The 14,407-nt window shown below is 40.8% G+C and overlaps 1 protein-coding gene across 2 annotated transcripts; it reads right to left on the reverse strand.

The window, feature by feature from the left end:
- Window positions 1–236: 236 nt before the first annotated feature.
- Window positions 237–14,093, reverse strand: l3mbtl2 (L3MBTL histone methyl-lysine binding protein 2). Of its 2 annotated transcripts, none has more exons than XM_080048749.1 (18): window positions 14,039–14,093; window positions 12,792–13,240; window positions 12,539–12,656; window positions 12,180–12,313; window positions 8,835–8,907; window positions 8,439–8,518; window positions 7,873–7,990; window positions 6,943–7,077; window positions 6,613–6,701; window positions 5,341–5,587; window positions 5,138–5,199; window positions 4,142–4,246; window positions 3,401–3,548; window positions 3,029–3,111; window positions 2,568–2,802; window positions 2,201–2,251; window positions 1,888–2,040; window positions 237–1,304 (listed from the first exon to the last, which is right to left on the reverse strand). In XM_080048749.1, the coding sequence occupies exons 2-18, from the start codon at window positions 13,131–13,133 to the stop codon at window positions 913–915; spliced, it is 2,565 nt and encodes an 854-aa protein (XP_079904875.1). In that variant the 5' UTR covers window positions 13,134–13,240; window positions 14,039–14,093; the 3' UTR covers window positions 237–912. The 2 variants fall into 2 exon arrangements, with proteins under 2 accessions (XP_079904875.1, XP_079904874.1); XM_080048748.1 differs by having other exon boundaries at window positions 12,786–13,240.
- Window positions 14,094–14,407: the final 314 nt, after the last annotated feature.

The raw sequence follows: 14,407 nt of genomic DNA on the forward strand, positions 1-14,407 counted from the left end.
ACACACACACACACACACGCCTTGTCAGCACGGCCCTTCTTTACATTCCCAGCATTAGATACACATTCACGGTTCGCCAAGCTCCCGAGCAACTCTGTTGGATGTTTTTGATGCAATCTTTGGATTTATCCTAGTTATCCTTAACCACTAAACCACAAAAGCAAGAATGTACTGAACTCACTGAACTTCAAGTCCCATGCGTAAAGAACATCGTCATATCACCAAGTGTAGGAATGGTAACTTTTTATTAATGATTTCATATTTGCAAAAAAAATAATAAAGTCATGTGGATATAATACAGGAAAAATAAAAAACACATTACAATAAACTTGTCCATGTCAATGCAGAATGATCAAAACACTTCAGTCGTACAGGTTCCATGTAAGACGCAGAATAAGTGACGTTAAACTCAACTCAAACAAATCAATTCTGCACAGTCAGACGTCACTGACCCTGCGTTCCAATCCCCATACTTCCCTACTATTTAGTACGCCAGAAAAAGATTTAGGATGTCCCAATACATGCATGTCAATTGTAGTATGCTGAAAATACATAAATGCCCCACTAACTCCAATAGCATTTTAGAGTATTCGTCTTTACTCTTGACATTTCTCGACATAATGAGAAAAAAATCTTCCTTATCTGATTTTTTTTCCTCTCCAGTGGCCCTAAAACTCTTCTGTACTTTAGTATGTAGTGTAGTAGAAAGAAAAAGTATGTGATTTGGAACGCAGGGTGTGTAGTGGAACTTCGAAACATGGGAGACACTGAGGTAGTTTGGCTTGGTGGTTCTCTCTCAGTCGTTTTCATCACCTCAATAGCGTTATTTTACAGCATCACAGTTAATATCTTCTCTTAAACAATAAAGAGAAGAACTGCAGAATATGTGGATGAGCAGTGGTCAAACATGTCTCATTTCTCCATGCCTGCAGCCTCCCCGGATGTGTCCGGCTCTGTATTACTCTCGTCCATGGTGGTATCGTCTTCTTGGCTTCCCTCCTCTTGGTCCAGGTTTCTCCTCTCCTCATCGCTGCTCTGTCTGTTCTCACTCTGCTCCATGTTGCTTTCATCAGTCAAGCTCTCTTCCAGTGACGCCCGCCCTGCGCTTAGTCCTACAGCGGTTTCACCATTCCCATTCTTTTCGTGGTGCGCTGCGTTTTCCAAGCTGCCCTGTTGTAGTCCTGACTTGCTCTGCTCCCCGCCCCCCTCCTGTTTGATTTTACCCAGAGAGACTTGAGGGTGGCCTGGGGGATCGATCGGGGTCTCCATCTCCACCTCCTCCACTTTCACCTGCACCGCAACGACTGCAGGGACGGAATTTTAGTCAGTAAATGATCACAATCTTCTCAGGAAAATGACAAAAAGAGTGAACAGCATGTTGTTCCGACAATTATTTATACCCATACACTTTCAAAACTTTTCAATAATATTTTAACAATTTCCATACACGTATTGAAGTAGGTAGGTCTGTTTCACAATCATATGGCTCAATTATGAGGCCCTTTCTGTGTTTCATTTGCCATGGGTTATATTTGTCATTCAAAAGCCAGAACTTATTAGACATGCATTTCCCAGGCATTCTTGCGGATAAGCATTCTGTTAACTGTTTGTTTGCTAACTTAAGTCACTCAAAGAAAAATTACCAAATAGCAGAATCGTGTGTCATGTAATTTTTAACAATAGTAATTTAAGGAGTGATCCCACATAACGCTTGACACGTTTTGGTATTTTACGAATATGTCTCAAACACTAGCGAATATTAATGTAAAATTAAAAACATTTCCTACACATTCAGTTCTTTTAAAACCATTTCTAGGCCTGGAAAACTTTTCCAATAATTCCATGACCGTGGGAACCCTGGCATGTTGTGTGAGTCTGTCCACTTACTCTCCTGCTCCTCAGGCTCAGTCTTGGGCTGGATGAGAGGCATGTTTGGAGGAAGACTGGGGCCCGCTGGAGCCTCGGTGTCCGTGACTTCAGGCTCCTGATCAGCATCTTTATCTCCCTCCAGAGAGAGCCTCTTCCTCCGACCCCTCTTTTCTATAGAAAGATAAAGGTGAAAAAAAAAAAAAAAAAAAAAAAAAAAAAAAAAACTGTTGTCACTATCAGATGTAAGTAAAACAAGAAATGTGACGGCAAGTCTAGATGTTTGTGGCAAACTGACACAAGACTGCATATACATGTCTGAGGCAAGACTTACTCTTTTTTATATAGGGCCCTTTTTTCTTGCTCTGCGGCGACTGGTTTTCGCCTAAAATCAACAGGAAAACAGAAGAAAACCCATGTCACACCTTATACATTGTCAAAAACATTCACATACCACCAACCACCAGTTCTCCTGTGACATTGGCAAAGTGGAGGTAAGAGAGGCAAACTTGTGATTAAAAAGGTGGACAGTTTTCAGCCTCATTTCGTCAAATTTACCGTTCGATACAAATAAAAAAAAATACTTTGTGTAAACACCTCCATCTTAATAAACTTGCTCGGATGCCCGGTTGATGACTTAACATTAACCCAGCCGTCTATACAAAACAACAAAGGGATTGCTGCTCTTGTGAGGTGTTTACCGAGTCCGGGAGGCGGCTGCAGGTGGTAGCCTACGAGCTCACACCAGCCCACGGGGTAGATGTCTGGAGACTGGTGGTCCACCCACTGGTCAAACTCGTCGTCCCAGCCGTCAAAGTGGATGAGCAGCAGGCGGCCCACGCAGCGCTTCACCGTGGCAACACACACCAGGCGCGGCTCCATCAAGTCCACCGCCTCAAGCTTCTGGTTGGGGGAGAAGCCGTGGCCCGAGTAGTCCTTGGTACATAAAGAAAAACAGTATAATAGAAAGACTGCCTTTGGGGATTATATTATTATATAAATAGGTTAAGAAAGGGTCTGTCATTGTCTGTGGATATGTTTGATTTGTGACCAAGTTAAAATAACTGGGTTGGTTATTATCACAACCATTAATACGTTTCTAAGGCGATGGCATAACATTATAATTCTGCACTAGGTTTGTACTGTGGACTTCATGTCTTACAGTGTTGAAGAGTTGTGGCGGTGCAGCTTTAGCTCCGGTCTCCTTCAGGTAGCTGTCCCAGTTGAAGGTCTGGGAGTCATAATCTGCAAAGAAAAGAAATCAGGAAGTATTTTCATTATAATTCATTTCACCTTTGGAGAACAGGGCCCTATTCACAACACATCAAGAGTAGCTCCCTACTCTACTCCTAACTCTTAAAAGTAAGGGGCATTTTGGGATAAGAGTATTTCACAAAGCATTTTTTTTAATGCTAGAACTAGCTCCCAAATATATGACCTGTGATGACATGTATAGCGACTATTTATGTATAAACACATTTCGTACAGAAAAAAAGGGAGCTGAGACTAAATGAACAGATGTCTTTATATTTACCCTGGGGTACCGTGAGAGGGATGTTGTTCTTTTTACAGAAGTTTACAGGCAGGATGGCATGTGATGAGGCGTGGTAACAAAAGGAGTCAGAGCCGCTGCTTGATATGGTGCCATCGATAGCCACCATTATGTAGCCGTCTAGCAGCACCTGGTAGAGTCAGACAAACAGGAAAAAGGCAAGGTCCTATTAGAAAAATAACTTTGGTAACACTTTATAATAACTATCCGTTGTAACTTGTTAATAGATCATTAGTAAACTCTTAATTAATGATTTGTTAAGTGTTTGTTAGCAGTTTGTTAAGGATTTATAACAATGGTAGATAGTTAATAGCTTAATAATTGAATCAGTTCATCTGGGAGGTAATCCGAGATTAACTGATCACGTCACGTTCAAGCCCATGGCATGCACAGTGTGTATTGAGTTTATTTAAAAATATTTGAAAATGGGGCTGCCCTCAGTTGCCCATGCACTGTGTATAGTCTATAGCCTATTTCAGCCTCGTCGGTATCTCGGATTACCTCCCAGATGAACTGATTCAATTATTAAGCTATTAACTATCTACCATTGTTATAAATCCTTAACAAACTGCTAACACTTAACAAATCATTAATAATCATTAATTAAGAGTTTACTAATGATCTATTAACGAGTTACAACGGATAGTTATTATAAAGTGTTACCATAACTTTTTCTAAATCAAGATAATACAAAAAACCAAACCGACCAGAAATAACCATTACCTTGTGTACAGTGGCCACACAGATACTTCCCAGGCTAAGAGGGTCAATGGCCTCCAGCTTCATTCCTTCTTCAAAGAAACCTCCTTCCATGAAGACAAACCTGGGCTGCAGAATCATAAAGCTGGTATCAAGAGTTGTGCCAAAGCAGCGCTAAGTGCAGTGAGACCTTCAATAGGTAGTTACTGCAGGCTACCGTCACACACTGAGTTAATGAGGACCATTGACCAATATACAGAGATGAGAATCAAAATGTTTTAAACCAAACCAGTTTCAAGATATTCCATCAGTTCTAGGCGCAAACTCTAACTTTCCATGAAATGACGAAACATAAAAACTCCAAACAATGTCACTGTTTTTGCGGCCAAAGCAGGGTTCTTACTATTGTGCAAAAATGTCTTTTCAGTGTAAAATAATATGTCCAATAATGTGAAATAAAGCGAAGTAATGCGAAATAATGTGAAGTAATGTGGTCAAAAAACTGTTGGCTCTCTGTCTTCCAAACCTGAAAAAAGCAATTATCCTCCCCTATATGTGGGCCTCCAATAGGCTCCAGGTAGAGCGTGACACCTCTATCTCCCCAGGTGACACAAAGACTAATCACCACATCCTCACAAAATGCATAAATATACATACAAATGTAAATATGATTAGTAATTCATACACGTCATAATTCATAAATCATAATTTTAGCCATAAACTTAACATTTATTTACTTAAATATATTAAACACAAAAAACCTCTAAATGGCTCCAACAAGAGTTAAATGCCAACATAATGTGGATACAAACTACATTATCAAGAGATTTAAGCAGCAGTAGGTTCTAAAGTGTTACTGGGTGCTGAGGTCTCACAAGTTAAAAGACTAAATCTATCTTCAAAACTAGATCTTACTACAGGTCTGTCAAAAGAGCTAACAATAAATTGATTCCACTTTATTATTAAAAAGGGACGACAATCCATAGCAGCTGTTTTGCTTTCTAACTGAATTTGCCTCACCTTTTTAAAGAGAGGGAATGTGCTGTCACAGTTACCCCTCGGACCAGCTTCCACACCGTCAACTAAAAAAAGAAGAATTTTTCTTTATTCTTTATTTGAATTGCCATGCAAAGAGAAGAATGTTACTGTTAAAAGCTTTAGTCCCAGAACAGCGTGAAACATTGTGCTATTCCTGTCAGTTCACCTAAATCCCTAAAACCTACCAGGGGCTTTAATGGCATGGCCCACCCTGATGGACCAGCGCATGTGGTGCAGCAGAGGACTCGACATGTGGCACCAGAAGTCGGAGATGGTGTTTTCGGGGGTGTCGCTTTGGTCCGCGTACACCAGCCGCAGACGGCCACCGACGATGGAGTCTATGATGGCCACGCGGGTCCGACTCAAGTGCTTTGGGTCCACCACCTCCACACGCATACCCAGTCTGAACAGGGTCTTCATGCTCTCTGCCAGCTGGGAAGGTGGAGAGAAGAAGAAAATGGCAAAAGGGACGGAGTTGCTTATTATGTGGTTAAATGAGTCAGTAAAATTGAATTTTAAGTAGGGCTGTCAAAATTAACGCGTTAACGCAGGGTGATTAATTTCTGGAATTAACGCGTTCATTTTTTTAACGCAATTAACGCATGTGCAGAATGATCCGCCCCGTGCATCCCACCGGCTCTGTACTACAGTCACTCTAACGTTGTGGCTGACCCAGGATCAGTAGCTGCGCACGGCCAAACATAGCAGTACGTTACCCCGTGCCGTGTTTAAACTGCTAACGGCCACGTCTTTGTCGCGGGCATAGATAGTATATAAAGTCAACTGTCGCGGGTGACGGTTGATGTCGGGAGCAACAGGAGGAGAAACATTGTCCGCTCTGTTCAGAGCCCGCGAGGACACAAACGTCTGCAGTTTTCAGAGGTGTGTGTGATCAGACATCAACATAACGTCGGCTTCCTGGCACAAATGAACAGTCCCCTAGGACGTGGTCGCTCGCACACACACACACACACACACACACACACACACCGCGGACTGTAATCAAGTTGTATTCAAGAATGCACAACCTATAGATTCGCCAAATAAATGCCATTATATAGCCTATATTTGCCCAAAGACACAGTAAAGAGACAGACCAATTGAATTATGGTGAGGTAGGTATATATTTTAGTTTGATTTAAATTTATTTTCAGTATTAAAACCATCATTTGGATTTTCAATTAATAAAAATACTAATTCTAAATCTACATATCCACCTTCTGTCATTTATTTTTCTGTTCATACAACAATATACAGAGAAAATTCGAATTTTTCGGGCCTATTTCGAATGGGAGAATTAATCGTGATTAATCCACAGAATCCTGTGATTAATCTGATTAAAAATGTTAATCGTTTGACAGCCCTAATTTTAATTAATAATACTTTTCACATGTATAGTACAAGACAGACGTGTGACCATATATAAGCTAAATCGCTGTGTCATCATCCAGTGTTACCTTCAGGTAGAAGTCAACAGGTAGAGTGTTGGCCCCCACCAGCTTTTCCATCAGATATTCTTTCCAATCTGGGATGTACCCCTTCACACCTACAGACACACATTTGTCAAATTAAAAACACATTCTGTTACAATATCTGAGGAAGGCCAATCACGACATATTGAAAATCACAAGTTTCTGCTATAGTAATCCTGATAAAATTCTAATGCTTCATTTTAAATCCACCGATCTTAAATTATATTAGATGCTGGCCAACCCAGGACAGAATGCATGTTTACTGTTATTATGATACTGAACCTAGCAACCTTTTTATTCACTTTGGAGACTCACCCTGTGGTGGCACAAGCAGCTTGCTCGTCATGGCGCACCATCCAATCGGGTTCAGCTCTCCCGAAACCAGGCTGCACCAGAAGTCATGGCTGCTGTCGTACTCATAGCCTTCATATCTCAACAGGGCTTTGTATCCTAGAGAGCGTGGAAGGGAGGAAGGCAAGAGATCAGTTACCATCGAGGAAACTGCCTAGTGCCTATGTTAAGGTGCTTTGGATTCTTTTTTTAATATAAAAATGATCATATAAAATCAGATTCATTTTATCCGTTTTATATGATCATAAACATATTATTGTTAGGTTTCGGACCAAACAAGATATTTAAAAATGTGGCCTTGGGCTCTGGGAAATTGAGATTTCGCAATTTTCTCACATTTTACAGACAAAATTATGATTTGCAATCAACATGCAGTTTGGAGATTAGGGAGGTCTATTCCTTTTGGAAGCCCACAATCAGGACACATTTTTAAAATGTTTGCCGTACTGCTGGTAAGGCTCAATGACAAAATCATAGGTGCAGTTTGGTTGAGGCGCTTTTTGCATCTTGTATTAATTATTATAGCCTGTAGGGGGTGCTAGCCTTTAGTTTTGTATGGATATATTGTTAAAGGGCCCCTGACGAGTTTCCTTATAAACAAACAAATTATATACACAGTATGTTCACCCTTGAGGTCTACCAAATGTGTGTAAAACATTTTTTTCATCTTGTAACTTTTGCAAAGACAATTTAAGTATTTTAAATCCAGCATTGTTTGCACTGGTGTTGGTACCAGTCACATTTGCTGTCGTTGGTGATGCATGGTAGCCTACTTTAGCAACCAGAGATCTCAATATAGTGTGAAACCAGTGGCGGGGTCAAATTAATGATCATAAACTAATAATTCATTAGGGGTAATGGTCCAAATCACCAATAAGAAACAGACGCACCCACCTGCAACCTGGACGACAGTGGCGATCCAGTAGACTTTACTGGGCAGGACTGCGTTAGTGTTGAGGACCTCCACCTTCATCCCTCTGGCGATGTCATCCCACTGGGTATACAGAGGAGCCTGCAGGTGGGAGGTCACATCTTTCACAATGAGTGTGTGTATTACTTGCTCCGCATTCATATATTACCCAGAAATTCCCACGGTTCTCTCAGCAGAGTTTACTTCTGGTGTTGAACTGATTATTTCATTTCTAAGTATCGATGTGTTTTTTAATGGAGGGGCATTCTTCTACTGCACAGCTGTATTTCAAACTCATTCTTTGGTTCCACCATTTCTAATTAAGATAGCAAATCTATCACACTGTTGCCATAGCTACACCTCACATTCCGGAGGTGGCGTAAAGTTTGTCATGTTGGTGAGAATTCTGATTAAAAGTGTACAAGCATAAACCTCTACCTGAGCTCACGTAATTGTCCCTAAAATTATATTAAAGACAAACACCGGAATATATTTCAGAATCTGTGGGTGAAAAGACAGTGTGGAATGAAACTGGGCAGATAGGACTCACATGTGCGAAGCAGGACACTGATGACGCCACGGATGTGTTCTTCTCCAAGTAGGCGCCCCACTCAAAAACTGCAGGCGGTGCTACAGAATGGAGAGAATAGAGCTGACGTTTGGGATTGCATTTTAACTTTACCAAATACAAACTATGTCAACTTTGTCTTGGCAAAAGTAAATAAATAAAAAGTTACCCTTAAAATGTATGGCTCTGTTCAGAACATGTTCATATATACAGTATCATATACTAATATATTGGAGTCAACCCTGATATCAGAACGGGTCTCAAATGCTTCACGTGACTGCTAACAATCTTATATGGTTCTACAATGAAATACTAATATTCTCCCGAGTATCTATGTGTGTGTGTGTGTGTGTCTGTATGTGTGTTCGTTGCCCTCACCATCCGGTCCTGTCGAGGCAGGGCCTTTGTTCACCTTGTTTAGCACCATGGCTTTCTTGGAGGGGGGCTTTCCCTGGAGAGAGAACAACAAAGAAAGTTTGTGTCATTTTTGTGACCAATTGGAAGGAAGAGCGTAACGACTCACATCCAATAACTGCTGTCAGAGGCCAAAACCAAGACTGAACTTGTAGCAGCATTAAAATGGCAACTGAATTTACGATTGTCAAAAAAAAGTCATCTTTAAAAACTACACACAAACAGATCAGGCAAATGTTTTTTCTCCCTTTATTGCAGTTTTGCCAAGAAAAGGAAAAAATATATAAAATCACATTTCAGGTGCAAGAGAAAAATAAAATACAACTAAAGTCAAGTATAATAACATCAAACTGGTTTAGATCAGGGTTGCTGTTTTCAAATAGCAAAATGGCCATCAAATTACCCCAGAATTTTCCCCCCTTCAACACACCCTAGATGCAGGGCCGCCTTTATGCACGGGCTTACCTGGGCTGAAGCCCCAGGGCCTACGAAGATCAGGGGCCTCTCAAAAACAAAAAAAAAAAAAAAACATTTACTGTGTTAATATAGGCCCCTGATCTAAGAAGGCCCTGAACATTGTCATTTAAAACAATAAATTATTGACTGGCTCATGATAGGCCCCTAATCTTCGTAGGGGGGGCTAACGGAGATCAGGGGCCCATCATGAACCAGTAAAGAAAAAGGAAAAAAAAAAATCACATTATTTTTGGCCTATGAAGATCAAGGGGCCTATCATTCACCAGTACATTTGTTATTTTTGTTTAATTGACATTGTTCGGGGCAACGCAGATCAAGACCCTATATTGAGTTGAGCCATTAAAAACAAAACAAAGAATTCAAAGAGAAAACTAGCTTTAGGATAAGGGATTATTTAAAAAAAAAATGGAATGCTGACTGACTGGATTTTTTTAAACCTGTATATTTTTGTTTCTGCTTTTTGGTATTTCTGTGTCTCTAAATGATTCCAGAAAATAGCTCACATAGGACACAGTTGATTTAGCCTTAGTTTTCTTCTCAAAGTGCACCAGATCGATGCATTTTACTTTAAAAGGTTCACATTTTTCTTCCGGGGGGGCATGCCCCCGGACTCCCCTAGAAGGTCCTGGGTCCCCACCGCTGTCTCCTCAATAACTTGGAAAAACACTGTAACCAACCATGTGTGTCTGGTTATTAAAAGTCATTAGACCAGGAGGGGGTTTAAGTACATGTTACCTTAAGTGATTTTGTATTTCATCAATAGAGATATTGTGGTGTAGACAAACATGGCTTTAACGCATCTGTATTGTAAGACCGCCGCCCGGGGGGGCCTACGAAACCTCTCAGCCCGGGGCCTAGTGGCAGGTAAAGGCAGCCCTGCCTAGATGAAAAATATTAGGCCTACATTCAGTGAAAAAATTATAAGCTCCAGTTTTTTTTTAAATAAAACAAAAACAACCCACATCATCTGATGCTGCTGTGAATTAATTTTCAGCTAGCTGCTACAGGTTTTTAACATGAATCACTTAGGCCGATTGATTTAACTGTCTGATTGTAGGCTACTAGCTGAGTCTTCTCTTCACCATGCCGACCTACCAGTTGATTCGGATAAATGAGGCTGGCGGTGGGGTCACCTGTCACGGGTCTGTGCAGGGTGGGACTGGGAGTGGGGACGGCGGTGGGCTTGAGGAGGCGGCCCCGGCGAAGCGGTTGCTCCTGGGTGTCGCTGTAGTCGTCGGGCTGGAAGTGACTCTGACAGACGAACAGCCTGCCGAGGAAGTACCGCGGGGTGTTGACATCCATGTTCAGCGTAAACAGCCATTGCCTCAATCTGTCTGCGTCCCCGAGTGGAAAACGATGAAAGACGAGGTTCGGCCGTTTGACGTTCCCGCACCCATCTACGCAGCACTTGATGACCATTGGTGTCGTTTCGTTCAATGTTGCCTACAGACCTCTTATTATAATAGGTCCATGGTAAAGACGTGTCCGGTGAAGTGAAGAGCTACACGAGCCCGCACACAGCCTCTCAGTTGTTTTTAAGTCCAGCGCTCAATTCTTCTTTTCTCCCCTTTTTCAGCAATGGCGACGAGTTGACACGGCTTTTCGAAATACTGCCACCATTTGACCGCAATTAGAAATTATGGAAATTAAACTAGCCAGCCTACACCAACAAAAACGTTCAGTGTCGTGGTGCAGAGTATCTATAGGCTAACTATAACTAGCCAGCCTACTACAGCAATAATATTTCACTGAGTGAATAGGCCTACATCATTTAGCGCCAACCGAGGCCTAGCCATTGACATGTGGGGGGGACATATTTCCTGTTTTTAAATCAACAAGTGGAATACATGTTTTCCCCCAATAGTTTACAATATTTTCCATTTGTGCTATTTTCCCCTTCTTTTTCACTCTTTCATCATGCCTCTAGTATTTTGGCTGTAGTGATGTTATTATTGGTATGGTGTTACAATAATAAGTGTCCTGATAGCAACATTAACTCCTGCTTATTCAAACCACACGCATGCACAAACAGTAAAACTAGAGCCAGTTATAATAATGGTAATTTAAATTTACTTATATTTATGATCACATTTGATAATTATTTAGTTCTATGCACGCCTGTCGTAGCATAGCACATTTTTTTCCTTTCTTTTCTTTTTTTCTTGATATTTATTTTCATATCAATATATTTTGAGCAAATTTTAATAATTTGGGGGTAACTACCCCCCTATGTATATTATAAATATAGCCTTGGCAATACTACATCTGAAACATCTAGTGTGTTACAGCTGTTTGGGAACATACTTTATTTATTTTTATAATTTATCCTAAATTCCATTTAAATCTTATTAACATAATCTTTACCAAATCTCTCCGGGTGTTAGCTGACTCCTCAAACAAAACAAGCAATTGTAGGCATCACCTGTGGCTTTAAGGAAATTGTGATTTCAAAATTGTCACGTCAACAATAAAAAAAAAAAGCATGGAATAATATGATTCTTCCCACCATGAGTCTACTTAGAGGGAAACAACAGGGAAACTGGATATGCGTAAGGTAACCAAAGTGCCTAACCCCTAAAAAGTTAGCCTCACCAAAGAGAAAAACTGCCCAGTTGATGCTGCCTGTTGGTCAAAAGTACAAGACTAAGATTGTATCAGCAACAACATTTAGCTTAAGATAAAATTTGGGTTGAAAAATGAATCTCTTGAAAAGAAGTTAACTGAAACATTGCAAAGTTGTACAATCAAACACCAGGGGCTATGTATAAAGAGCTCCACTCCAAAATATGACATCTTCTATGTGAGGTGAGCTACATCAAATCTTTTTCTCACCTGCAGGCGAGCCAGTATGGAGGACCTCTTGGAGTTGGACGAATAGGATCGGGAGCAGGATATAGTGCAGAAACGCTTGGTCTTGGAGAAGAAGTTGCCTATCATGCCTGTAGTGCCGCACATCTCACACACCACTGGGAAGATTGATTGACACATACATTTAGTAGGCCTATAAAACATTATCTGATTCTATTAACAGTACCTGGCTAGAGCTTACACAGGTTTGATTTTTATTGGTTTCAAATGTTTTGTGGAGAAGTTCCATCATTCCTTTCGACACTCATAACAATTTAAACTTGGATTTACATGAAGCCAGAAAAGTTAAATTTTCCCAACCCTCCTTCTTCTCATTTACTCACTTGGTTGGTCGTCTGGTATAATTTCCATATGCTTCCTCCTTTTTCTTGGATTTTGTACTTCGTTACCTCCTCCGTCAGTATCAGTAAACTCAAGGAGTTCACTTTCATTGTGTTCTGCCTGCAAAAAAAAACAAAAAACTGAAGGTAAAGATAAGGCATGAATGCAATTTTGAAAAACCCAAGTGGCAGAAAGTCTTGCCTTCTATGCAATGCAACTGTCCCATTTTCCACAATAATAACTACTCACGCTTACGGTGTCTCTTGGCTCAGCTGCAATGCCCCGCTGTTGGATAGCAGGCAGGCACTTGCTACAACCCACTCCACTGCAGGTGGAGCAGTGCGGGCGGACGAACACTGTAGGAGCAGCTCCGGGCCTCAGCTTCATAGGCCCAGAGGGTGGTCTGGGCTCAAAGTACTCCCAGCCAAAATGATCGCTGCAGAGGTAAGCTTTCGGTGTAGCGGCCCACTTGGGCCGGGTGCGCTTGACCTGCTTCTCCCATATGCGAAACTCCTCAGCATCCCTGGGGAACTTGAACAGCGTCACATTATCTTCGGAAGTTTTGCCGCATCCGTAGGCTACGCAGTGATAAGGCATCCTGTGTTCTGCTCACGAGAGGAAGACCAATGCCTCGGGAGTACAGAGCAGCATCTACAGCTAGTGCATCCCTTCTTATTGTGATGCAGGGTGCCCTTTGATGAACTCTGCAGAAGAACATAAGGCAATGTTACAACAAGGAGACGATTTTCAAATGTTACAGAAGGAAATACATTCTGTTAAAATTTGTATTAGGTAACACCATTTTCTAGACACTAGGGGTCAGAAAACAGTTGGTCATCAGGGGTAAGCAGTGCACACTAGACAGAGCTAAATGATAGTTTATAGAATATCTATGCTGTCTCTTGGTCAAATATGTCTAAGTCTATGCTGCAATACATTTTAAGAGATAGTCATTCCTGGCTGATGAATAACGCTAGGTGTCTGAGTATTATATTCACAATAGTTTCTCTGCATCGTCTGAAATAAACAATTTGAAAATATTGTTTGATTGTTGTTGTTGCCATTAATTGGTGAGTCGATTTTGTCAATAACATCAAGCACTAAACACAGAGCCCATCTACAACAGACAAGGACAGGAAAAACTAAAACTTTAGAAACATTCGTTAAATGAGAGAATACAATGTATGTGCCATTACCATGCCTAGCATGTGCAAAAACGAACCCTTTCTAATCAATTGTGCTGTTAAACTCACTGTTAGGAGCAGTTTGATAAAATCTTACAGGTAAATAAGCAAGTATGTCAAAACATAAACAAAAGTGTGACTATTTCACATGCTACTGCAAGCTAATTGCTAAGGGTGCTAACAGCACGTTTGTCCAGCTATAAAGCAGCAGTTCACGTTGTTATCGCTTTACATTGCTACTTACAGATGATAATGACAATCAGCTACTCGTTTAAACGTTATACTACTTCAAAACTATTAGGAAATTAGTTTTCTCACTGTATCTTCGTTCCCCCCCTGGCACTGTATGGTGGGCTCCTACATTCGACGCACTTCTAACACGTATGAACAAGGCATTGTGGGAGTTGATGTTTGAGGAGATCTGTTAGGGAACTCCAGTCAATTATTCTCCTAATCTCACATCAAGTAGAGTAGACTAATGTACAGGATAAAATTGTTCATTTACTATAAATTGAAGTAGACGTTAGCAGGCTAGTAAAGGTTGTAGGTGGTAATACTTTGCATGTTTTCCATAAGATTCTTACAATATTGATTGATCATCTAGTTCTGCCATATAATTCTACTGTTTTAATTAGCAATTTTCTTCTCTATTGTTGTTTGCACAGTGATCGAAATTATGTAATAATT

This window comes from Ammodytes marinus (genome assembly GCF_949987685.1).
Source record: "Ammodytes marinus genome assembly, chromosome: 20".
Taxonomy (NCBI): Eukaryota; Metazoa; Chordata; class Actinopteri; order Uranoscopiformes; family Ammodytidae; genus Ammodytes; species Ammodytes marinus.

Coding starts and splice junctions, on each gene's coding strand:
- l3mbtl2 (XM_080048748.1), bottom strand. CDS start 13,133: ATGCCTTATCACTGCGTAGCCTACGGATGCGGCAAAACTTCCGAAGAT. Junction 7,991..8,438: donor CAGTGTCCTGCTTCGCACAT/GTGAGTCCTATC, acceptor TCCCACCTGCAG/GCTCCTCTGTATACCCAGTG. Junction 2,041..2,200: donor AGGGCCCTATATAAAAAAGA/GTAAGTCTTGCC, acceptor ATCTTTCTATAG/AAAAGAGGGGTCGGAGGAAG.